At 42.8% G+C, this 25271-nt stretch overlaps 1 protein-coding gene across 1 annotated transcript in view; it reads right to left on the bottom strand.

Annotated features, from left to right (window-relative positions):
• The window catches only part of NOS1AP (nitric oxide synthase 1 adaptor protein), a 167815-nt gene extending 142997 nt beyond the window's left edge, over positions 1-24818 (bottom strand). Inside the window, exon 1 of the mRNA XM_030207193.1 lies at positions 24561-24818. Coding sequence (XP_030063053.1) covers positions 24561-24665 — 105 coding nt within the window. The 5' untranslated portion in view covers positions 24666-24818. The remainder of the gene's footprint in view (positions 1-24560) is intronic.
• Between the last annotated feature and the right edge of the window lie 453 nt (positions 24819-25271).

The following is a 25271-nucleotide window of genomic DNA, read 5'->3' on the forward strand; positions in this document are numbered from 1 at the left end:
AAAAAAAGGCTGAAAATACATGCAGTAAGATTGCTCTTGCCATGAGGGGAGGGGGGGAGGTGGCAGTAAGGGCTCCCACGCTAACATAGAGGGGCATAATCGAACGGCGCCGACCATCTATATGGGCGGCCATCTCATGGCTGGCGCCGCAAAGAGCAGTCCCAAACCGTATTATCGAAAAAGATGGCTGGCCATCTTTCGTTTCGATAATACGGTTCGGGCCGGCCAAATGTCAAAGATGGCCGGGTTTGAGATGGCCGGCATCGGTTTTCACCTATAATTGAAACCGATGCCGGCCATCTCAAACCTGGCCAAATCCAAGGCATTTGGTCATGGGAGGGGCCAGCATTTATAGTGCACTGGTCCCCCTCACATGCCAGGACACCAACCGGGCACCTTAGGGGGCACTGCAGTGGAATTCAAAAATTGCTCCCAGGTGCATAGCTCCCTTACCTTGTGTACTGAGCCCCCCAAAACCCACTCCCCATAACTCTACACCATTACCATAGCCCTTATGGTTGAAGGGTGGCACCTACATGTGGGTACAGTAGGTTTTGGGGGGGTTTGAAGGACTCCCATTTACCACCACAAGTGTAACAGGTAGTGGGAAGATAGGCCTGGGCCCACCTGCCTGAAGTGCACTGCACCCACAAAAAACTGTTCCAGGGACCTGCATACTGCTGTCAGGGAGCTGGGTATGACACTTCAGGCTGGCATAGAGGCTGGCAAAAAAATATTTTTCTTTTTTTTTTTTTGGGTGGTTGGTGACCACTGGGGGAGTAAGGGGAGGTGATCCCAGATTCCCTCTGGTGGTCATTTGGTCAGTTGAGGCACCTTTTTGAAGCTTGGTCCTGAAAAAAAAGGGGCCAAGTGAAGCCGGCGAAATGTTCATCAAGGCCGGCCGGCTTTTTTTTTTCCATTATCGGGTGAAGCCGGCCATCGCGTAACCACTCCCCCATCCTGCCTTCGCTACCCTACCGACACGCTCCCTTGAAGTTTGGCTGGCTCCGCGACGGAAAGCAGTTGGCGCCGGCCAAAATCGGCTTTCGATTATACCGATTTGGCCGGGTTCAGGAGATCGCCGGCCATCTCCCGATTTATGTCGGAAGATGGCCGGCGATCTCCTATCGAAAATAAGCTGGATGGCTATCAGTACAATACAGGGCTAAATTTAAAACTCTATGTCTGATCTTCAAGGCCCTGAATGGAAATGGCCCCGAGTATCTGAAGAACAGGATGATCCTCCACACACGGCCAAGGACACTAAGGTCCTCCCAAGGACTTTCACTAACTACACCCTCTCCAAAAGACATTACATGATGTGATACCCGCAAGTGAGCCTTCTCCGGAGTAGCCCCCACACTGGAATGCACTACCTGAAAGGCTCCGCTTAAAACAAGACTACCTCTACTTCAGGAAGCAGGTGAAAGCTTGGCTCTTCAACCAAGCCTTTAATGGAAGAAGTAACTAACTTGTTAGTCTCATTCACACACACAAGGATTGACTCGGGCTGCACATACTGCAGCGGGACATGTTTATCCACTCCTACCCTAGTTGAGATAATATTTAATCATTTCTCTGACCTCACGTGCAACTTTCTTCAAATCAATCACCTAGTGGTTAGGGTGGTGGACTTTGGTCCTGGGGAACTGAGGAACTGAGTTCGATTCCCGGCACAGGCAGCTCCTTGTGACTCTGGGCAAGTCACTTAACCCTCCATTGCCCGCCGCATTGAGCCTGCCATGAGTGGGAAAGCGCGGGGTACAAATGTAACAAAAAATTAAAAATTAAAATCTATACAACTTTGCCTTACCCTTCACTACCAATTATAATGTTCTAGTACATATTGTGTTGTCATTGCAAGCAGTATACCATGCCTTACTTTGTAGTGTTGTTTGAATATTTTTACTGCTCTAATTGCCTACTGCTCATGTTTGATCTATTCTTACTGTACACCACCTTGAGTGAATTCCTTCAAAAAGGCGGTAAAAAAATCCTAATAAATAAAATAAATAAATGGTGGTAACTGAGTAACATAGTAGATGACGGCAGAAAAAGACCTGCACGGTCCATCCAGTCTGCCCAACAAGATAACTCATATGTGCTAATTTTTGTGTATACCCTACTTTGATTTGTACCTGTGTTCTTCAGGGCACAGACCGTATAAGTCTGCCCAGCACTATCCCCGCCTCCCAACCACCAGCCCCGCCTCCCAACCACCGGCTCTGGCACAGACCGTATAAGTCTGCCCAGCACTATCCCCACCTCCCAACCACCAGTCCCGCCTCCCACCACCGGCTCTGGCACAGACCGTATAAGTCTGCCCAGCACTATCCCCGCCTCCCAACCACCAGCCCCGCCTCCCGATCTTGACTAAGCTCCTGAGGATCCATTCCTTCTGCACAGGATTCCTTTATGCTTATCCCATGCATGTTTGAATTCCATTACCGTTTTCATTTCCACCACCTCCCGCGGGAGAGAATTCCAAACGTCCACTACTCTCTCCGTGAAAAAATACTTCCTGACATTTTTCTTTAGTCTGCCCCCCTTCAATCTCATTTCATGTCCTCTCGTTCTACCACCTTCCCATCTTCGGAAAAGGTTCGTTTGCGGATTAATACCTTTCAAATATTTGAATGTCTGTATCATATCACCCCTGCTTCTCCTTTCCTCCAGAGTATACGTTAGTTCAGAAAGTCTCTCCTCATACGTCTTGTAACGCAAATCCCATACCATTCTCGTAGCTTTTCTTTGCACCGCTTCAATTCTTTTTACATCCTTAACAAGATACGGCCTCCAAAACTGAACACAATACTCCAGGTGGGGCCTCACCAACGACTTATACAGGGGCATCAACACCCCCTTTCTTCTGCTGGTCACACCTCTCTCTCTAGAGCCTAAAAACCTTCTAGCTACGGCCACCGCCTTGTCACACTGTTTCGTCGCCTTCAAATCCTCAGATACTATCACCTAACACATCCCTCTCTCCGTCCGTACCTATCAGACTCTCCCCACCTAACACATACGTCTCCCGTGGATTTCTATTCCCTAAGTGCTTCACTTTGCATTTCTTCGCATTGAATTTTAATTGCCAAACCTTAGACCATTCTTCTAGCTTCCTCAGATCCTTTTTCATGTTTTCCACTCCCTCCCGGGTGTCCACTCTGTTACAGATCTTAGTATCACCCGCAAATAGGCAAACTTTACCTTCTAACTCTTCGGCAATGTCACTCACAAATATATTGAACAGAATCAGCCCCAGCACCGATCCCTGAGGCACTCCACTACTCACCTTTCCCTCCTCCGAGCGAATTCCATTCACCACCACCCTCTGGCGTCTGTCCGTCAACCAGTTCCTAATCCAGTTCACCACTTCGGGTCCTATCTTCAGCCCATCCAGTTTATTTAAGAGCCTCCTGTGGGGAACCGTGTCAAAAGCTTTGCTGAAATCTAAGTAGATTACGTCCATAGCTCGTCCCTGATTCAATTCTCCTGTCACCCAATCAAAGAACTCAATGAGATTCGTTTGGCACGATTTCCCTTTGGTAAAACCATGTTGTCTCGGATCTTGCAACTTATTGGCTTCTAGAAAATTCACTATCCTTTCCTTCAGCATCGCTTCCATTATTTTTCCAGTAACCGAAGTGAGGCTTACCGGCCTGTAGTTTCCAGCTTCTTCCCTATCACCACTTTTGTGAAGAGGGACCACCTCCGCCGTTCTCCAATCCCTCGGAACCTCTCCCGTCTGCAAGGATATATTAAACAAATCTTTAAGAGGACCTGCCAAAACCTCTCTGAGCTCCCTCAATATCCTGGGGTGGTCCCATCTGGTCCCATGGCAATGCCCAATTACCACTGGGTTAGACCGCACTAAAAAATAGGGGTCAATTTTCCCTAACACGGGAAATGGCACGCACTGGGGCTGGAGCTATCACTGGCACCTGCGTTGGGTCGGCAGTAGCTCCAGATTAGCATGTGGTAAACCTGCATTGAGTTTACTGCCGGCTTTGTAAAAGGGCCCCTAATTTTGTTCTTATGGTATGCACAAAATCAATCCAATTGGAGAGGTCACCCCCCCCCCCCCCCCCCCCCCCCACACACACACACACAAAAAAGGCTTCCCACAAGGGCAACATCAGAATTCAACACAGATTTGGATTTCTTTGCACATTTCTGAAAGGTGTGAACCAAACCGACTGAATATTAATTTCTTAATATAAACTTGAAGCAGATGTTAATATGTGAGCAAATAATTGTGTTCATTTACACCAATGGCATAAGCACTCACACCTAAAGTTGAGTGTAAGAATGCTGACCTACACTAGTGTACTATAATGACCATGATGTGCATAATCGTGATTACAGAATTGGTACTTAGGGCTAGATTCTACATTTGATGCCAAAACATTTCAGAAACCAAACTCAGCTCTCACCTACATTTTACCTGTAAGAGGCATTTCAATCTAACCAACATGTCACACTGGCAAGGTCAACATAGATCCTTGGTCAGACTGATTAAAGATGTAACAGGTAGTACTGAATATTGAAAAGTAAAGAGCCACAGACTATGCTTAAAAAACTGCCAAGTATTTCGGGATACACACCATCCCCTGGATTCTATATATGGTGCCCAAAACTGGGCTGCCAAATTTGTTCTTGTGCCCAAGATGCATGCACAAATTAATTAACTGAGCCAGCATCAATAACTCGGTGCTAACAATTACTGATGTTGACACTCATTAAAATTACACAAGTATCTGGCTGCACACTATTCTATAAAGCATGATGCACAATGCTACTAAAATAGAACTCAAAAGGGGGCGTGATCAGGGGCATTACGAAATGCTGTGCGTGAAATTACAGAATATGGCCTCAGCTTGCCTAACTTGGGTGCCAGCATCTACACCAGGTTCCTGGTGTAAAGTCTTGCGCCTAAATTTAGGTGTGGGAATCAGCACTGAGCGTGATTCTATAAAGGGCATGCACCATTTACAGAATTGTGCTTTGCACCGATTTTTTGGGGCATTGAATTTTGAGCACCATTTAATGAATCCAGCACCATATTCAGAACAAATACATGGGGGACCTTTTACTAAAGGGCATTAAGACCTTCAAGTGGAGTTATGCAGAAATAGTGCATTAAACTGTGTATTTTTAGAATTTTTCTGTCAGGGGGTGTAGCATGGGTGGAGAATGGGTGTGGAAGGCATTTAGCAGTTAATGTGCTGCACTTAGGCAGTTACTGTGTACCTAGACCACTTACTGCCTCCTAAATAAGAGGTGATGACCCCCTAATTCTATAAAACTCGCCAAAACATTTGCATGCAAATTTGGGAGAATGCAATTTAGTTGAATAATGAGCTAATCAGCACCAATAATTGGCTTAACAAGAAATTATTGGCACTAATTAGATTTAAATGGCATTTACGCACGTAAATTTAGGGATGGGATGGAGGGTCATGGGCAGTTTGGGGTTGTTGGTTACGCATGCAATTAAAGAATAAGGGGGTTCTGCAGCTAAACTTAGGCATGGGTATTTGCTCCACGTTTTCACTGGTGCAAATGGATGCACCTAAATTTAATCATGACCCCCAGGACTTAGGCATAGTTCATAGAATAGCGCTTAACTTTAGGCACCTTTTCTAAAATAGCACTTAAGCAGTTCTTTTCAGCACCAATTTTTTAAGTGCCATGACAAAACAGTGGGTTTTTAAGTCTGTAAACTGTATTATTTCTTGAAGTGTATTTCTTTAGTTTAGCCAGCAGGTGCTGTAAGTTTATGTTTAAAGCCGTTACAGAGAAATGACTGTTCCCACATTAGTTTAGCACACAGAGAAGTTTTGCAGTGATGTGGCCAACTACTTTTAAAACTTGTTGTTCTGGGCTCTGATCGGTCCTGGAGCTCAATTTCAGCTAGGATGTACTACTGGCTTTTTCTCCAGTCTTAGCCAGGGAGAAGAGAGAGAAATATCTCTTGGCTGAGGCTCAGTGAACAGTTATATTTGATAACCTGTGAGCAGCTATATGTCCTGAATTCCTCAGGTACTATATAGATAGTAAATAAATATTTATATAGTGTTATAATTGATCTGTTCATTGTTCTAATTTTTCATGACAATAAACATTTTTAATTTATTGACTCTGCTTGTCTGGACTAAGAATCCTGGTGGTTTGTGTGTTGGGTCTGTGAGTGCTTTCCAGGAACTGTGGGACTACTGTGAGTGTGGTCCCAGTAACTCAGAAAACACTGGGGATAATTTGAGAGGAGACTCACTCAGAGGCAGTTGGGACCTAGTTGGTGAGAGGAGGGTGCTAGTGTAGAGCACAAGCGGAAGGTGCAGGCGGATCTGAGCTGTGCACGGGATAGACCCTCTAAGTGGCTGCGGGGTAGCCCCAGGTGGGTAGCTAGGCATTCCATGACAAGTGCCATTTCTAGAATTCTCCCTAAGTGCTTATGCGTGTACTGCGCATTAATCCGAATGTTCAAGCACAACTTGAAATTTAAAAAACTGTGCAAATGCCCCTTTTTGATGCAGTGTTTTGTGCTTGCCATGCATTAAAATCGTGCATTACAGTGCATTAAACCTAAAACTTAACACCTGTAGTAGAAAGGCCTCACAATTTGCACTTAAGAATTCAATTAATACAAAGCAGAGAGACCACTGTTCAGAGAACAAACATAATAGATTCTTAGAACAGAACAGTAAAGCCAGTCATGGCTGAATTAAGCAATATTGTGGTCTGAGCATGTCAACAGTAAACCCCTGATGAAGCTGCTTGTTTTGGGCGAAACGGGTCCTGTTTGGGACTATATTTGGACATGTAACCAACTGATCTCTGAATGGATATTAAGAATGTACAGAGGTTTTGTACTGGAAACTAATGAATAATTTTTTTATATACAAAAATAAACTTTTTGGAATAAATACATTTTTCATAAATATATGCAATCCGTTATTTGAACTCATCAGTAAGATTTTTTAAGCCCTGAAGGTACTGAAGAATTTATGTACCTAAACTTTGTTTGATTGATTTACATTGCTTATTCTGAAGTGATTATTTAACCTGGCATGTTGCTAAATATATAAAAGTTGTTTGAATGGAAATGCATCCAGAGTAATAGCATACAATTTAAGTTGGTTTGAAAGCAATCAAGAAAAGAAACAGTTGCCTTCTAATGTTTACATGTCGCTGAAAAGCTATTGCTATTTTGGGTACTTGTTTATCCCTAATGACAGGGCATTTAGAGTTAGAGGAGACAGGACTGATTTGCATACCACCTGCTTAAAACTAAACACAGGTGAGCAATAGTGAAAAACCTCATTACCATGTAATTAGGTGAAGGAAGGTCCTGTTGCAGTGATGCTGGGGAAGGCAGCTGTGGTCCTCGGGAACCATAAGCTGGTTGGGTTTTCAAGATACCTAAAATAACAGTGGCGGCCTTTGAATGGAACAAAAGTCAGGGACCAGCACCAGAGGAAGCACATTTTATTCAGGGGAGGGGTAATGGGATTTGATATACTGCCTTTCTGTGGTATAGTCAAAGCAGATTCCATTTAATTATATGCAGGTACATTCTCTGTCCTGTGTTTCGGCGTGTTGAGGGGTCTAGATACATAAATATTAACAAAACATGCATAAACATAAAAAAGGTTTATATGAGAAAGAATTAAGGGCTCCTTTTACAAAGGCGCACTAGGATTTTTAGCGCTAAAAATAAGTGCGCTAAACGCTAGAGAAATGGCCATGTATTACTATTGGTGTCTCTAGCGTTTAGCAAGCGCTAATCATTAACACATGCTAAAAACGCTAGTGTGCCTTTGTAAAAGACCCTCTAAATATTTAAAGATTAAAAATAAAAAAAAAGTTTGAAATTGATCATGAATCAAAAATGCACATATACCAGGTAATGGTCTCAAAAGTTACAAGGCTTCTGCAATGACTCCACCATTGTAAACCATTTTATATTTATGTATGTTTTGTTGTTTTTATGTACCTAAACCCCTGACACAGGCAACAGGCTGAAAGACAGGCTGTCGGGTCCCTGAATAAAATTTGCTTCCTCTGGTCCTGGTCTCCACCTTTTGTTCCATTCAAAGGCCATTACACCATTACTTTGGGTATCTTCTGATTAGAGGTTAACAACAACACAGTCTGCTTGCTGCCACACCAGTGAGAAGTTTCTCAGCAAAACTTCTAAAAAATATTGTTTATTCAATATTAACTCTGCGACTCGCTGCCAGATAGCTAAATATTGGAAATGATCCTTCTCTTCTACCAGCGGATTACCTACCTCAAATTTCTTCTTGGCCCCTGGTTTTCCTGGCGGGGGTCCCCAACCCCTGCTAGCTGAGGCCTTTATCCAGCGCCGGTCTTGGCGCCACCGCGTTGCCTGCCCTGCTTGCTCTTTCCCTCACATCCTGCATGCAAGCAGTGTGCAGGAGGTGAGGGGAAGAGCGAGCAGGGCAGCAACATGGTGGCGCCGAGATCAGCGCTGGATGAAGGCTTCAGCTGGCGCGGGTTGGGGACCTCCACTAGCCAAGGTATTAAACTGTGGCGGTGAGGCGACAGACCAAAATGTGCCCCTCCCCCCCGCCTCGGGCTCCCTTCCACCGTGGATATGCCCCTGTCTTCTACTAAACTGGAGTAGATACAAAATAATTTGTACTACTACTTTTTTTCTACAGAGCCGCTAGATGTGCACAGTGCTGTTCACACCTACACATAATAGACTTGAAGCCCTGTCTATTATGCCTGTGAAGCCCTGTGAAGCAGGGACTATCTATTCAAGTCAGACATGACAAATAAGACTTACGGAATTTCATTATGGGAAATGGTTAAAACAACATGGGTATGAACAGGTGAAGTTCAAACCTAAAAGCAGCTTTTAGGCTGGGTTTGAATAAGGCCTACCTGACAGGGAGCAAGATGCACCAACTCTGGAAGCCTATTTCAGGTGAACAGCACAGCAAGGTGGAAATAACAGAGTCTAGAGTCGACGGTAGAGGAGACACATACGGATTACTGAGACCTCGCAGATGGATGAAGGGAGAGGAGAGAGAGGTAATAAGGAGCTGCAGGATTAATGCACTTACATGTAATGAATAGTGAGAAAATGAAGGGGTGCTGTTACTAAGGTGCGCCGAAAAATGGTCTGCGCTGTTGTAGGCACATGTATTAGACACACGCAGGTCCATTTTTCAGCACGTCTGCAAAAAAGGCCTTTTTTTGGGGGGGGGGGGGCAAAAATGGACGTGTGGCAAAATAAAAATTGGCACGCATCCATTCTGGGCCCAAGACCTTACCGCAACCCACTGATATAGCGGTAAGGTCTCACGTGTTAACCGGACGGTAATCCGTCAACCAGGCTGTAATCGTCAGTTAGTGCCACACGGTAGAAAATAAAAAATATTTTCTGCCGCACATAAAAAATGGAATTACCGCCCGGGTTATGTGGTAGCTGGGAAGTAGTTCCAAATGGCACGCATTGGACTCGCATAGGCGCCTACGCACCATAGTAAAAGAGACCCAAAGTGACTTGAGAAAGGGGTTATGTGAGCATAGTAGCCCTAGATGGAGATAAGTCATGCAACTACATTATGAATAGACTGAAGAGCAAAGAGATAGCTCTGTGGAAGACCCCTATGGAGCAGGTTGCAGTAGTCTACGCGGGAGGTGATGAGTGCATGCTTTCCCCAATGCTTACTCTTCTTTTCCTTTATGGTCTTTGATGTACGTTTTCATTGGTGTAAAATAAAGCAGAATGATTTTCAATGGATTTTACATGATCAAGCTCTTCTGATTATTACTTGACTATGTTGGGTGGTTTTTGGGGGTGTAGGGGGCAGGGAATGTTTCTTAATCCTTATTTTGATGCTCTTTCTACTGTCATATCACTTTACTGAGTTTTTACAGTGGAAATATATATAGAAGACTAAATTCCACATGAATAGCGTCTTAAACATCACTGATTTTTTTTTGTTGGTTCATTGTCAATTTGATGCTGTTCATATCATCCAGTTAAGTACATCTTAAATGAGAGCAAGTGGGAAAAGTTTTGCAAAAAATGTGAAAAATATGAAGTGAACAACCCTTCCCTGCATGGCAGATGTACAATTTTTTAAATGATACTGTTACCAAAATTATTATGTCAGATCTTTGATCAATAAACCTTCTTAAGCATCAACATGGCCTCTCTCGTTTCTGGAGCCCATGGTCAATTTCCCACTATCCCCTTATATATATGGGTTTCAAAATTGTAACATGTTACCTTTTTAGGAGGAATTATAAAAATTTCAGATCAGCAGTTATAAGGTTATTGTAGAGAAGGACAAAAACAAAAGGTAAAATATGTTTTGTTAAGAAAATGCAAGAATGTAAATCCTGACATTGTAGTGTCTGGGGGCACATCATCAGGGATAGCTCACATTCCTGAATATCAAAAACCTTCTTCGGCTATACCCTACATTTCGGAGGAAATACACAATGTGAAACACCCACTTCATTTTCACCATGTGGCACCACGTGGGGCAACAGAGGAAGCGGACTATGGTTCCTTCTAATGGTCAGAGGAACTACAAACTGAGGTCTCGGGGGACTTAATTCGGGCTTCCCTGCACAGATGAAACTTTTGGATATTACTACTCTGTGGGAATTACAATACAAGTTTCTGCTTCGCCTCTATATAATCACTGTACAGAGCATTTAAAGCTTTTCTACAGCCACATGGTCGTTGTTCTAAATGCAAGGCAGACAGTGCACGACTGGGACATATGTTCTGGTATTGTCCTCCTGTGATATGTTTTTGGGCTGATCTACTGACATTTATACATCGCTAATTGTGACGTAAATTGGAGACCCAATGTGTTGTTTGATCATTATCGGATAGCTCACTCTACACCTAGGGGCCTTAAACCCTTTTTGGAGAAAGCTATATTAATGGCCAAGAAGCCTATTTTGCTAATTTGGATAAGTGAAGATCCTCCAATACTGGCTTTATGGCATATTCAAATGATATGCTTGCTTACCATGGAATGATATGCCATTACTAGTATGGATTCCAAACCTGGTGAGAGACTTTGTCAGATTCATGAACCATTTTGGATCACCCTTGGAACAACAGCTCACAGTAGAATCTTGAATTCCCCCTGAACTATTGGAACCATATCCCCTGTTATACAGATTTGTTTGATAATTGATATTAACTGGGAAGGGAGAGAGGGACAATGGGGAAGGGAAAGGGAAGGATGGACAGTGATGGAAGGGCTCGGTTCTTAGTTCTACTTAACCAACTACTGTACTCTTCTTTGTTGGTAATACTTGTTTATAAAACTAACAAAAATGATTTAAACAAAGTGTAAGAACACTCATTAAGGGGTCCTTTTACTAAAGATGTGGCAAAAAATCATTTTATTTGTGAACTGTTTGATTAAAGGCGGTATATTAAGTTTTAATAAACTAAACTTAGCGAGCCCTTACCTGGGCCTTTTCTGCGAGCTAAGGCCACTTTTGGACGTGGCTGGAAAATGGCCGATTTCCATTTCTTGATTTAATGGCCATGCACTACTTAAAGCTTGTACAGTCTAAAGGCTCTTGTGGCAGTCCAATTGTGTCGAAACAGTACCAACAAACAGTGGACCAGTGGTTCACTGTGAAAATTTAATAACTAAATATATGGAAGGAAAAATGGGGGAAAAAGTCTCATAAGTCACCGGGTCAATACTCCACTTAATTTTGAGGAGCTTGTTTGAAACCTTTCAGTGATCTATTTTGTAGGCCACAGGAGCTCACACATTAATCCTGTGCTAAAGTCAGCATGTGGTAATGTAACTGCGCTGATTAGTGTGGACACACCCACTCTTCATCCCCAGACAAACCCCTTTAGCAAAAAAATATTGTATTTTTTAGCGCTGGTAGCACGCACACATGTCAAAAGTACCGCGGGATGTCTCAGCACGCCCTGCAGTGCTCCATTTTAAGCTGCGATAAGCACACATTAATGCTTACCACAGCTTGGTAAAAGAGCCCCTAAGAAGTTTATAAGGAAATAATAAAAGCTTCCATCTCATATATCAGTGGTTCCCAAACCTGGTCCTGGTGGCACCCCAGCCACTCAGGTTTTCAGGATATCCACAATGAATATTCATGAGAGATTTGCATGCACTGCCTCCACTGCATACAAACCTCTCTCATAAATATTCATTGTGGATATCCTGAAAACCTGAGTGGCTGGAGTGCCTCTAGGACCAGGTTTGGGAACCACTGTCATACACTATACAAATTTTCAACCAGGATTAGAATATGTATGTTTTCTGGAATGGGTAAGGCTGAGCATTAAGAAAGCAAGTCATTTAATTGACTATAAAAATAGACCACGTCTCATTTCAAAAACTGCAGCGATACATTTAATATTCATAATAAATGATTTTCTGTACTTACAAAATTACAGACATAACCATTCTGCACGATTTAACCCTTTAGTGTCCAAAGTTCCCATAATAAGCCATATGGGAACAGACTGATGGGCACATTGTACACTAAAGAAACTGGGATGCAGATAATTCACAATTTAACTTACTCCCAGTTTGGAATATAATTACAAGGCCCAAGAAGGAGTTGTTAGAGCCCTGCATATGATACTGTAAAGAATATACAGAAGCTACTGAGATCACATCAAAGGATTTTGTGTGATATTTCTTTCCTCTGATGCGATAAGGATAGAGGCTTTCTCTTGCATATCATCCTATCGCATCCAGAGATGGAAGAACCTCCCAAAATTCTGGTAAAGGACATCAGCACAGCGAGCAGATTAAAAATCCCCTTTAACAAAACTGTGGCTTATTGGGAATTAAAAGGCACAATGGCCCCTCTGAGTCTGGTTTAAATAGTAACAAGAAAATGCACTCTCATAAAATGGATATTTAAAAAAAAAAGTGCAATTTTTTTCCTTACATATACTCTGGACTTTTTTTGAGGGGTACTTGGGGGCACTGAGTACCGGCATATTTTCCATTGTCTGCTGAAATTGACCCAAACACCCCAAGTTTTAATGATAGAGCCGAGGCTCTACACACCAATTCTGCCTTGTCATAGATTCTGTGACTGGTTGCAGGGTCCTGGCTATTGTGGGGTGGGTCCCTCAGTGATCACCGCACTCCTGATCATTTGAGAACTGGTACCTTTTTTGCTAGAAAAAAAAAAAACACACTGCATATACTGGACCCAATATTCAGCAGTCCTTAACTGAGGTTGGAGGGACTCCTACTACCTGAATAAGTCCTACTCACCGGGTCACAACCAGATTTTCAGCAGCACTTACTCAGATAGTTCCGCTGACAGTCCAGCCCGACTGCCTTGGCGCTATCCACAAAGTGCAGAAACAGAGCCAGAAGTTATCCAGTACCCGGATTTACTCTCTGGCAAGTTAAATCAGAACAGTTCTCCTAATTTTTCTGAAGAGCTACCAGCGGCTGCCAAATACTCAGATACTGGTGCTGAAAATCCAGGTATGGCCCAACGTAGACTATTTGGCTAAGGAAAAACCCACGGCAGCCACTGATTAAATCAGTGGTTCCCAAACCTTGTCCTGGAAGCACCACGTTTTCAGGATACCCACAATGAATATTCATGAGAGAGATTTACATGCACCGCCTCCATGGCACGCAAATGTCTCTTATGAATATTCATTGTGGGTATCCTGAAAACCTGACTGGCTGGGGTGCCTCCAGGAACAGCTTTGGGAGCTACTGGTTTAAATCTCACCGACTGTGGTGGGTTTAATATTACCCCCTCCCCCGGAATAAATTCAATATAGGTCACTATAAGTTAGGCGCCAAAGAACTGGGTGCTAAGCTAATGGCAGAGGTGCACGCCAGATCAGTTATAGAATACAAGCGTAAATCCGCAGTTCGGCGCAACTGTTTACGCCATGGCATAAATGCAGCAGTTGGGTGGATAAATGCAACTATTCCATAAAGTGTACAAAACTTAGTCGGAACTCCCCAACATGCCCAATCCCCTCCCCTTTTGCAGTTACGCACGAGAGAAGTCGGGTGCTGAGTTTATAGAATAGAGGTGTAATTCAGTAACAGAGGCTCACCTGCTAATTAGTACCAACCAGTGCTGGTTAATGCCAATTAATAGTACTTATCTCCAATTAAGAGCCAATTTAGCACCAGTTAGCTAATTGTGTTACGCGCAAAACGACCCTATTCTCTAGCTGCATAGACTTGTTTGTCTAACTTTAGGAAAAATTTACAGAATTTGGGGGATTACGTATTTGTATGGACTAGTTTACTTTAGCTTATTAAAACTCATTATACTGCCTTTTATTTATTTATTTTAGTGCATTTTTACCCCAAATTTTCCCACAAAAGCAGGCACAATGTGGCTTACATTAATACAACAGGAAACTATACAGTGCATGGAGGACACAGTTACAGAGTGAGACAGGCAGGGAATGGAATAGGGGACTACCCGGGATGAGAGAAAGGGACAAAGCAACCAGCAGATAATCATATATAGGCAGCAAGGATGAGGGGTTAAACAGAGGAGTTGCCTGTGGAATATGCTTTGGCGAATAAGAATGTTTTAGAAAATCAAAGTGATTTACAATTTATGTACACTGGATGCAGTACATTCAATTGAAGAAATTGTATAAAATGGATCAATGTGGCAAAAATGTTTCTCTTTTTAAAACACTAGTAAGGTTAATGATTTATAAGGATGGCGATATTAAAATTTATCAATATACTAGCAGACACCCACAAAAAAGCATCCGCAGTGGCCTCAACTTCCACCCTCCCCACTCTCCCTCCAGCTCCTACCCCCCCCCCACCCCCACTTTCCCTCTCCCCAACACACCTGTTAACTGAACATTCACACACCAGCAACAAACTGCTAACCCGCCGTATTACTGCTACATACATGGACAGAGGAACTATGCAACGGGGCTTTCTAAACCTATTCTGAAGGATGCTTAGCCAGTTCGAGTTGCATTAATAATCCTTTGACCAAATCTGACTGGGAAAATAGACAGTGAATCACCATGACTTTACTGGGCTATAGTGAACAAGTTTTCCAGTGAGACAGGCATGCAGGAATTAATGCATGTTGATGGATAAGCGAGAAAGAATGATAGGTGGCGAGGGGGGCAGGAGATGAGAAAGAGAAAGGCAGTAAAAGAATGAGATGAGCTTGAAGCTTTGAAAGTTTCGGTCTTTTTCATTTTTAACAAATGTATTGTAAAATTGTGGACAAAGCAATCCGATTCTCGTAGGAATAATGCTATTTCTTAATTTATGCTTCTTGAGAGCACTGGAGTGTGATTATACTACATATCAGTTTTTATCCTTTCAAACACGTTATATAAACTTTTGAACTAGTAAACTTAGTGTTTAAAAAAAAACAGGTTAAAAAAACTGTTAAAGAGGTTTTGTTTAAAAGAGTGATATGAAGAGCTGATGCATCTTGAAAAGCTATGTAAAAGCTTATTTAAGTCTTGCTTACATGTATATGAATAACAAACTTTGGGGGAGGTTTTTTTTAGCTAATGATGATTGCATGAACTCCCCAAAATATATGACTTTGTAGCCAATGGGTCAGTTGAAGCTTTTCCTCCCATTTTTTGAAGAAATTGAGATAATGCAGAAAAATTGAAATACTGAAAACTTGATAAAAACGTTTAAGGTTAAATTGATTAAAGAAGTGACGTACACATATTTAGAGGGGGTTATTGTAAGTTGTATTCAAGAGGTTTTGTCTGACAGAGCAACAAAAGAATGTTTAGTCTAGTCTTCATGTTTTGCTGGAAAGACTTCTTTAATTCCTTTTGAAATCCAGTGCTGGTGAATTTGAAAGAATTCTGGAACTGCTGTGTTGTGAAGAAGAGGGTTTTGGGATGGGATGGGGGGGGGGGGGGGAGTCTAGTAAGGCAGGTGAGAAGGGTATTATTATGGTTTGGGGTGCCACAGTGAGATGTGGGGATTATTGTACATTGATGTAATTATGTTTCATGTAAAAAGGATTTGTTGGTATTGACATTTGATTTTAATGATTGTTGTACTAAATATTCCCATAAGTTGATTAGAAAGCACAGCTGGCCTTCATTACTGGTATGTTTGTTTATCTACTCCTACCCTAACTGAGATAATATTTAACCATATCTCTGACCTCACATACAACTTTCTTTCAATCAGTCACCTTACTTTCTAACTCTTCTTACTCTCTTACCTATATGTTACATTTTTGCCTTACCCTTCACTATCAATTAAAATGTTCTATTACGTCTTGTGTTGACATTGTAAGTAGTATACTATGCCATACTTTGTATTGTTATTTGAATATTTTTACTGCTGTAATTGCCTATTGCTCATGTTTGATCTAATCTTACTGTACACCGCCTCAAGTGAATTCCTTCAAAAAGGTGGTAAATTCGAATAAATCTGTATCTTCCATCATTCTTGTACCCCATATCCTCCTCATTCTATCCAGAGTTCTTTCTTCCTTCCTGTACTACAATGTATTTAATACCCGATTATGTATGCATTATCCTGCATGGTGTCTGTGATAATATGCTTTACCCAGGAAATGGCAGACTTTTACACAAATATACATCACATATTGTAGCACATGGAGTATAGGTTTACGCAAAGACACAAACTAAAATTAAAACATCTCACAACTTCTACCATAAATTCCAGGAGCTCAGCTGTCAGAGCACTGTTCTGGCCTGGATTATATCAGTCTCAAGTACCAATAAAATATATTTTTGGATGTCTTTTTGGATCTGATGCAGTTGGAAACTTCTTTCTACAAAGATTTCTGTATCTGGTGTTATTTGATGGGTTATTAGGAAGGGGTTTAGATGTAATTTTTATGCCTGAGCATCTCTATCATGTTTGTTCTTTTTTGTTTGTATAATGTGAGTGATGTTTTTTCCTTGACTAGATTTGAGGTTTTTGCCTGATTGTATTGCTTCTTTTCTTTATTTCTTATGTTAGTTTTCTGAGGCTGCTTAAGGTGGATACAGGATTTGTCTTTATATGGGTGATGTAGAGGCATATTTTCAAAGCACTTAGACTTATAAAGTTATATAGCAACCTATGGAACTTTTAAGTGCTTTGAAAATGAGCCCCTTAGTGTTTATAGGAAAGCCTGTGGGTAAAGCTGAATTTCTGGGGTGGTTCCTCTTCCTGCTCCAAATCTCTTTTGGGCAGTGACAAAAAGTTTCTTTTAGTACCAAAACATCATATGTAAGTTTATACAACTGCTGCATTATCCACTATTCAACCTCTGGAGAGCAAAATGATTTGGGGTAAATCAAACCCCACATGACTGAAACCTAATAATAGAACTAATGTAAAACAGTATCAAAAATATACACACTTAACAGCACTGGAATTCAAAAATCAGAGATATGTTAGCATAATACTAATGATACACCTAATAAGCATGAATTAGAACATTCAATTCAGCTAACACAGATATGATGCTAAAGATTTTCTACAAAACGGCTTACCATATAGCTGAGGGACCAAGAACAGATATGATGGGAACAAGATGCGTGGTACAGTCAGTTGGGATAATTTGATGGTTAGCTAAACTCAAGACAAGTCCGTTGTATAGTTAAGCAACAGATAAAAGAAACTGATGTAAGTTACAGTGTGTGCAGCAAGCTAGTCCAGGTACAGAATGAGTGTATAGTCAGTCACCCTACGTATTAAAGGCTTGGGAGTAAAGCCAGGCTTTCACCTGCTTCCGGAAGTAGAGGTAGTCTTGAGTTATACGTAGCCCCTCTGGGAGTAAATTCCAGTATATCAAGTAGCAGTAAACTCCAGAGTATATAAAGTCTGGGAATCAAACCCAGTTCCCCAGGTTCTCAACCACTAGGCTACTTATGCCTCCACTTAGGGAATAATGCCTAGCCAGATTATTGTTATTTATGCACATAAGAACATTACTCACTTATTCAGTACCCTTACTTTACTATCCCCACCTTAGTAATTCCCTTATCTCTTATTTGTCCTGTTTGTCTTGTAAGCTCTGTCGAGCAGGGACTGTCTCCTTCATGTTCAAGTGTACAGCGCTGTGTACATCTAGTAGAGCTATAGAAATGATAATTAGTAGTAGTAGTAACATAAGAAGAGCCATACTGGGTCAGACCAATGGTCCATCTAGCCCAGTATCCTGCTTTCAACAGTGGCCAATACAGGTCACAAGTATCTGGCAGAAACCCAAGTAGTAGAAACATTCCATGCTACCAATCCCAGGGCAAGCAGTGGCTTCCCCCATGTCCATCTCAATAACAGACTATTGACTTTTCCTCCAAGAACTTGTGCAAACCTTTTTAAACCCAGATATTCTAACCACCGTTACCACATCCTCCGGCAACGAGTTCCAGAGCTTAACTATTGTTTGAGTGAAAAAATATTTTCTCCTATTGTTTTAAAAGTATTTCCGTGCAATTTCATTGAGCGTCTCCTGGTCTTTGTACTTTTTGAAAGAGTGAAAAATCTATTCACGTCTACCCATTACACACCACTCAGGATAAATGACTAGAATACTTGCTGTCTAGCTTTAAGCAGCTCCTTTTGAATTACCTCCAGTGTACATAGCTAAAGAGATCGCACTACCAGCCTCAGTTTGCAAAATTGCTGTGAGAATAGTGTACTCCGCAACCACGCTGTCTCCTCTCCTGGAGGCTACCAGAAGACAGAGGTCCTGCTTCTCAACTATGCTGAAGCCACCACTGCGTAAAGGTAAGGTGTGGAGGCAAGAATAACTATAGCTGTGAGGAAAGCAGCAAACATGGCATTTGGCACGAGCAGTGACATGCTTGGAACATGCAGAGAGGAAGAATGGCAGAATGCTCTTTTGTGACCAAGCTCTAAATCCAGGTCACTAATCCCAGACGTCAGGTTGCCATGGAACTTAAAAACTGAACCTTAGCACCTGATATTCTGTGCCTCTAGTCTGAACTGACTGCTATCAAAGAAACAACTGCCCAATCTCCACCCTCAGCATGTTCTCATTAGGCTTAAGCCACATGGTGCAAGTCTCACAAGACTTGAAGCCAGAATTCTCGCACAGTATGGTTTAAGGTTTAATTAGATTTGACATACCACCTAGTCAGTTTACAATAAAATACAATTAAAATAACAATACTGTTTATTAATCATCTATTTATAGTTTGCCTTGAGCCAAGGCAAATTACAACACAACATTCATAATAATGATTAAACATTAAACATAAGCAAAACCATACAGCAAGCAAAAAAAAAAAAAAACAGAACATCAAATCAATATACAATTAACACATACATACAGTGCATTTTCTCTAACAAAAAAGGTGCCAGTACTCAAATGCCAGGCCACCCTCCCGGGGTGGGGTGATCACTGAGGGACCCACCCCACAATAGCCAGGCACCCTGCAACCAGTCACAGAATCTATGACAAGGCAGAATTTGTGTGTAGAGCCTGAGCTCTTTCATTAAAACTTGGGGATCACGGGTCAATTTTAGCAGACAATGGAAAATGTGCTCGTACTCAGTACCCCCAAGTACCCCCTCAAAAAAAAACCCTGCGCATATATATATAAGACGATACAGTTCATGATAAACCAGAGAAGCACAAGTCTATCAAGAGCCATGTGTACAGATGTAGACTGAGCACTCATTCTTTCAGCCACAACACTGAAAAAAAGAGTTATGTCAAACTAGCTCTGGCTCATAGGAGTCAAAGAAGTAGGAGGATCGAGAAGAGCTGCATGACTGACTTATTAGGGGTAATGAGTTGACATTGTAAGGGGGTGGGAGAGAGAAACTGGTGGGGATCTCGGCCATGGTAATACATGAAGTAAAAGGGAATTCTCCCAAGCACAGTTATTAGTGTCGCTGACATGCTACTGACAGCATGTAGGGTAAGGCTTGGAAACAGGCCAATGGCTTCACCCGACACAGCACCATAAGGTCTCGATTTATTAAGCTTTCTTTCTTCACAGACATGGAAATGGAAGTCTTAGTAAATCCAACCCTAAAGAAGTTATGGTAGACCTGTTGGGTAGAGGGGAAGGAGGTTTCAGCATTTGGTTCCTATATTTTTTGGCTGCCTCCTAGACTCAAAGAAAATTTGCCAAGGCCTGGCCTAATTCTTCTCCTGACATAAAGCCTAAATTTGCCCCCTCAGGGTCAGACAGTGAGTACAGCCACCTTTTCCCTCCAAATGCTAAATTTTTTATTTTATTCTCCAGCCTCTCTGCTCTTCCTATGTTGACCTTAAGCCAGACAGTCCTGGCTCCCAGCTAGCCACGTTAGCACATGCTGTGGAGTGTGTGGCCATGTGGGCTACAAGCACTGATGCTGTGGAATGGTGAATGCTATGGAAGACCACAGCAGCCTTACTGCAATCTATAGGTCATCTGTGATTCTCCTTATTTATTAATTTGGATTTAACTCCTGGCAAGTTACAGACTAAACCTAAATGTCCTTGATCCCAGAGGGCTAGATTTACTAAAGTGTGCTACTGCATTATGTTTATTTATTACTAGTAAACAAAGGCCCGTTTCTGAGCGCAATGAAACGGGCGCTAGCAAGGGTTTCATGGCTGCATGGCTAGTCGCGGTTTTACCTGGTTCGTGGCGTGCACCGCTGCTGTTTCCGTTGTAGCTCTGTGTAGGTGGTGGTTTTTGTGCCCCGCCCTCGATGTCATCGCGTTTTGATGCGAGGGCGGAGCAGAGCTACAGTGCGGAAATCCGGAGTTTGTGGCCTGAATAGATCGTTGGAGGTGAGAATCTGCTCCGCCCTCAACGTCATAACGTTTGACGCGAGGGCGGGGCCCAGAGACTGTGATTTTCGTGGCTTCAGAGCTTCGAACATACGAACCTTGGATTCAGTGACGTCAGCAGACAATAGAACGTTGAGGGTGAGTTTTATATATATAGATGTTATTTAAACTTTGATAGACTGCCCTAGCTAAGCAAGCATGTGATATTAGTAACAAAATCCCACCGCATAAAATGTGACCTGTGGTAAATAGTGCAAGGCTCCTTTAAGTGAATCTAGCGCCAAGTTTGTAACTGAAGCAATGGACGGTGAAGTAACTACCCAAGATCTCAAGACACATCTGTGACAGTAGGTTAAATTCTTCTTAACTGCTTGTTTTCTTTTCTCCAATCCAGATCAGTGGGTTATGTTCCTCTTTCCAGGAGGTGGAGATAGAAACTACTCACCTTCCCTATGTAAGCTGAGGCAGCCAGGAACGCAATCAGTATTCTTTTATTAAGGTTCTTATTTTTGCTTAAATCTCCAATCAATAGTAAACCAATGGTGCTGGTTCCCCTTGCTGTTCCAGATCCTCAGGCTGCTGGTCCCTATATCTGAAATACTTAGAGAGGAGCTGGAATCTGGTGGGTTCTGGACTGGTCTTGTAGGACTTACTACACTAGTCCAGACCCAGTGGGAGAGTCCACACCCACCTTCAGCACCTGCGCTCCGAACATGGCTTCCTTCCTGGCCTGAGTGTCCAAACCCCAGTATCAGGAGAATAAATGGGAGGTTGCTCATGTGGCTACCCTGCAGATATCCTCTTGTGGAACAGACCTATACTCTACCAAGAAAAAGCCCAAGGCCTGGTGGAGTTGGGTCCTTAACTCCCTAAGGTACCTTACTGCCACTGGAAGCACAGGCTATCCAACTAGTTTCTTTACCCATCAGGCTAGTGAAGCTGTCTGTGATGCTTCTCCCTTCCTCAGTCCTCCAAACAAAACAAGGAGCCTGTCTCCCTGAATGGCCTTGTTACTTTCATGTACTGCCAGAGCGCACTTTTCACATCCACCAAGTGAAAGTCATTCTTCTATTTTTCACCAACTGCCTTCCTGAATGACAACAATTCTACAGTTTGGAATGAAATTGTGACACCACCTTTGAGAAGCATGTGGACGCTAGACATGATACATTATCCACAGAAAGCCCAAAATACAGTTCTCTACAAGAAAGGGCTGGTGGGGCTACAAAACCTGCCTAGATGAGCATATAACAAACAAACACACTAACTTCAATCATAATGCTTTATGGAATGGATTCTCCAGCAGTTTAAATACCACATTTAAGTTTCAGGATAGTACCTCTGGCCATGCTAAGGGTCTAATATGTCTAAAGACCCTTCGGGAACTGTACTGCATTTAAGAGCACTGCCACTGGACTCCCTTGTGCTGCACCCCTACGGCATGCCAGTGTTGTAGTCTGAACTCTTGCAGAACTGAAGGCTAAACCCTTGTAAATATATCTGGAACGACAGCTGAACGGAAGATATTTGCTTCTTCTGGCATCATGCTTCAAATATTCTCCACACCATGATATATGTCCTTGACATGAACATCATCCTTGATTTTGGTCGAGTATCCCCTTCCTCTCAATCTTCAAGAACCAAGTTGTAAGCGAGTATGGAGCGGGATCATCTATCTGATCAGTCATGACTTCAGCAACCACTTGGATTGAGGCACTTGGGGAGAATGGTGGCAGAGGAACATCTGTGTACCATGGTTACCTTGGCCAAGCTGGAGCAACCAGACTTAAAACTGCTGCATAGTTCCATACCTTCTTTACTACATGGCCACAGCTGAACATATACAACCACTTTTCATATGGCCATATATGAGCCTTAGTTCACCCTTCCTCCCCAAAAAAAACAAACACACACAGAGGCCATGTGTGTGCCCCAGGACACCCCTCCCTCCCAAAAACAAACACACACACAGAGGCCATATGTGTGCCCCAGGATACCCCTCCCACAACAAAACACACAGAGGGGCCATGTGTGTGCCCCAGGACACCCCTCCCTCCCAAAAACAAATACACACACAGAGGCCATATGTGTGCCCCAAGACACCCTCCACCTGAAAAACACACACACACAGACCGAATGTTTACCCGGGACACCTCTCCCCCCCAAACAAAACACAAACACACAGAGACCATATGTGTGCCCTGGATACCCTTCTCTCAAAAAAAAAAAAAAAAACCACGCACACAAAGGTCATGTGAGTGACCCAGGACGCCCCTCTCCCCAAGACACATAAAGAGGCCATATGTATGCCTGAGGACACCCGTTCCCCCCAAAACACACAGGTCATACCTGTGCTCCAGACATCCCTCCCCTCAAAAACACAAAGGCTGAGGCCATATGTGTGCCCCGGGACACCCCTCCCCCAAAACACACAGAGGCCATGTATGTGCCCTAGGACACCCCTCCACCAACACACACACACACACACACACACACACACACACACACACACACACACACACACACACACACCTGTAGCTGAAGAAGCCTGAATTCTTGGCATAGATAGGTCTTTGAGATATTCCAAGTGAGCAATACGGTGGAAAGAACTAGGGGTTGGGTGTTTTCATATATAGCACCAAAACTATGGAACGCTCTACCTAATTGTATTTATTTACAAAACAATTGTGTAATTTTTAGGTTACAGGATAAAATACGGTTGATTCAGCAATATTTTCAATTAAAAGTTTCGGAAGTAATTGTTTGTATGATCATGTTTATATATTTAAACTGTTTACATTATTGTAAATCACTCTTGAGTTTTACAGGCGAGTCAAAAGTCTGACTACAAATAAAAAAAAAACCACTCTGTAGTACACAGGGCTTGATCTTGAAGGAGATTTGGAGTGAAGAAAATACAACCTGTAATTGCTTCAAACTTCTGACTAGTAATTAAACACATTAAAGAAAATCTCTTCGATTTACTTTCTGTGGAATTTAATACCAGAGCAGGTAAAGGTAGTAACGTAATCCGGGTACACTTCCCCTATACTCACAAATCATTGAAATTATTAATCCAGCAACAAGCATGCTAAAAATCTTCCCACACTAAATTCTCACACCCCTTACTTTACAAGCAGCCTGCATGTTATCTGGAGGAAAACATTCTGTAAACTTAACTATAAATGTTCAGAAAACAGATCATCGGCCCCGTAGGTGCCAACATTTCACATTGATTGTGGGTGCCAAACAAAAATACAGATTGGCCTTCCCTGGACACAACGAAGGAGCTTGCTGACTTGCTCAGCACCCGGAGAGCTGGCTCCTATGATCTGATCATACACCTGACTGCCTTGGTGATCCACAGTTAAAAGTCCCACTTAACCCGGCAAGAGGATCCAGATGTCTGGGTGTTAAAAAGACCGAAGAACCAAACACATGGTGTAAATATGTGCGTGTATCCCGGTAAACAGGAATTAAACAGCAATCATTCAAGAGCAAGTGTTCCCAAACAGCATTTATCCTACAGAAAGTCCTCCTCCCACACGGCCGCCTGCCCGAAACCCTAGCAGGTAAACAGCTGGACTGAACTCTGGCAAGGGAGGAGGAAAATAGGGGCGATCAGCAGCATTTCCAGCAACTATTGGCTGCCTCATCCCGACCCCCGAGCCAAAATTCGTCTATCCAATTGGGGGGGGGGGGCACACGCAAACGGGGGACCCGAGGTTGTTGCTTTTACCATAAATTACCAATACAGATTTGAATCCTCCGTAACCCACCTTGGCTTCAAAACAGATCCCGTGGCGAAAGGCTTCTTCGTTGTGCAAAGGGACCCGCAGATCGTGGCCATCGTCTACCAGATTATACTTGGTTTTGCTGGGCATGAGAGCGGCCTGGAAGCTGCTGCTTTTCCAGCACTCACACAGAAAAATGCGGAATTGTGCAGCAGAGGGAGAGAGAGCGGGACCCTGGAAAAAGAGAGAACTTTCCCCCTTGTACGGCAGAGGTATACAGATCCCAGGGAGAGGAGACCCAGAGCTGTGCAGAGACTGGGAGAAAGCGGAGGCGGGGATTTGTCAAATACTGGAGCGGCTCCTCAAAATGTGGAGCGGCGATACTAGATAAAAACCGGATCCTCCGGATCTCTGATTTTCGTCTTCACTTCAGCGAGAGTCGCGAGACCTGCTGTATTTTGTTGTCATTATGCCGACTTGTTGTTCTGCCCTGACAGCTGGAAATTGGGCCACAACCCAGTGGAGCCCTTGGACCAAAAAGTATTCCCATTCCTAATCTGGTCCAGGATTTTGCTGCTGCTTTTTGTTTTAGTTCATTTTTTGTAATTTTGATGTTTATTGGGTTATAGAGAATTATTACACCAGGTTGTTTGAACACATCTCATGGGTCACAGCTGGCTTTATCATCTCAAATTGGGCCACAACCCAAAACTATGGACCAAAAACTATGCCCATTCCTGGCTTAGTCCAATATTT

Source organism: Microcaecilia unicolor, chromosome 6, assembly GCF_901765095.1.
Source record: "Microcaecilia unicolor chromosome 6, aMicUni1.1, whole genome shotgun sequence".
Classification (NCBI taxonomy): Eukaryota; Metazoa; Chordata; class Amphibia; order Gymnophiona; family Siphonopidae; genus Microcaecilia; species Microcaecilia unicolor.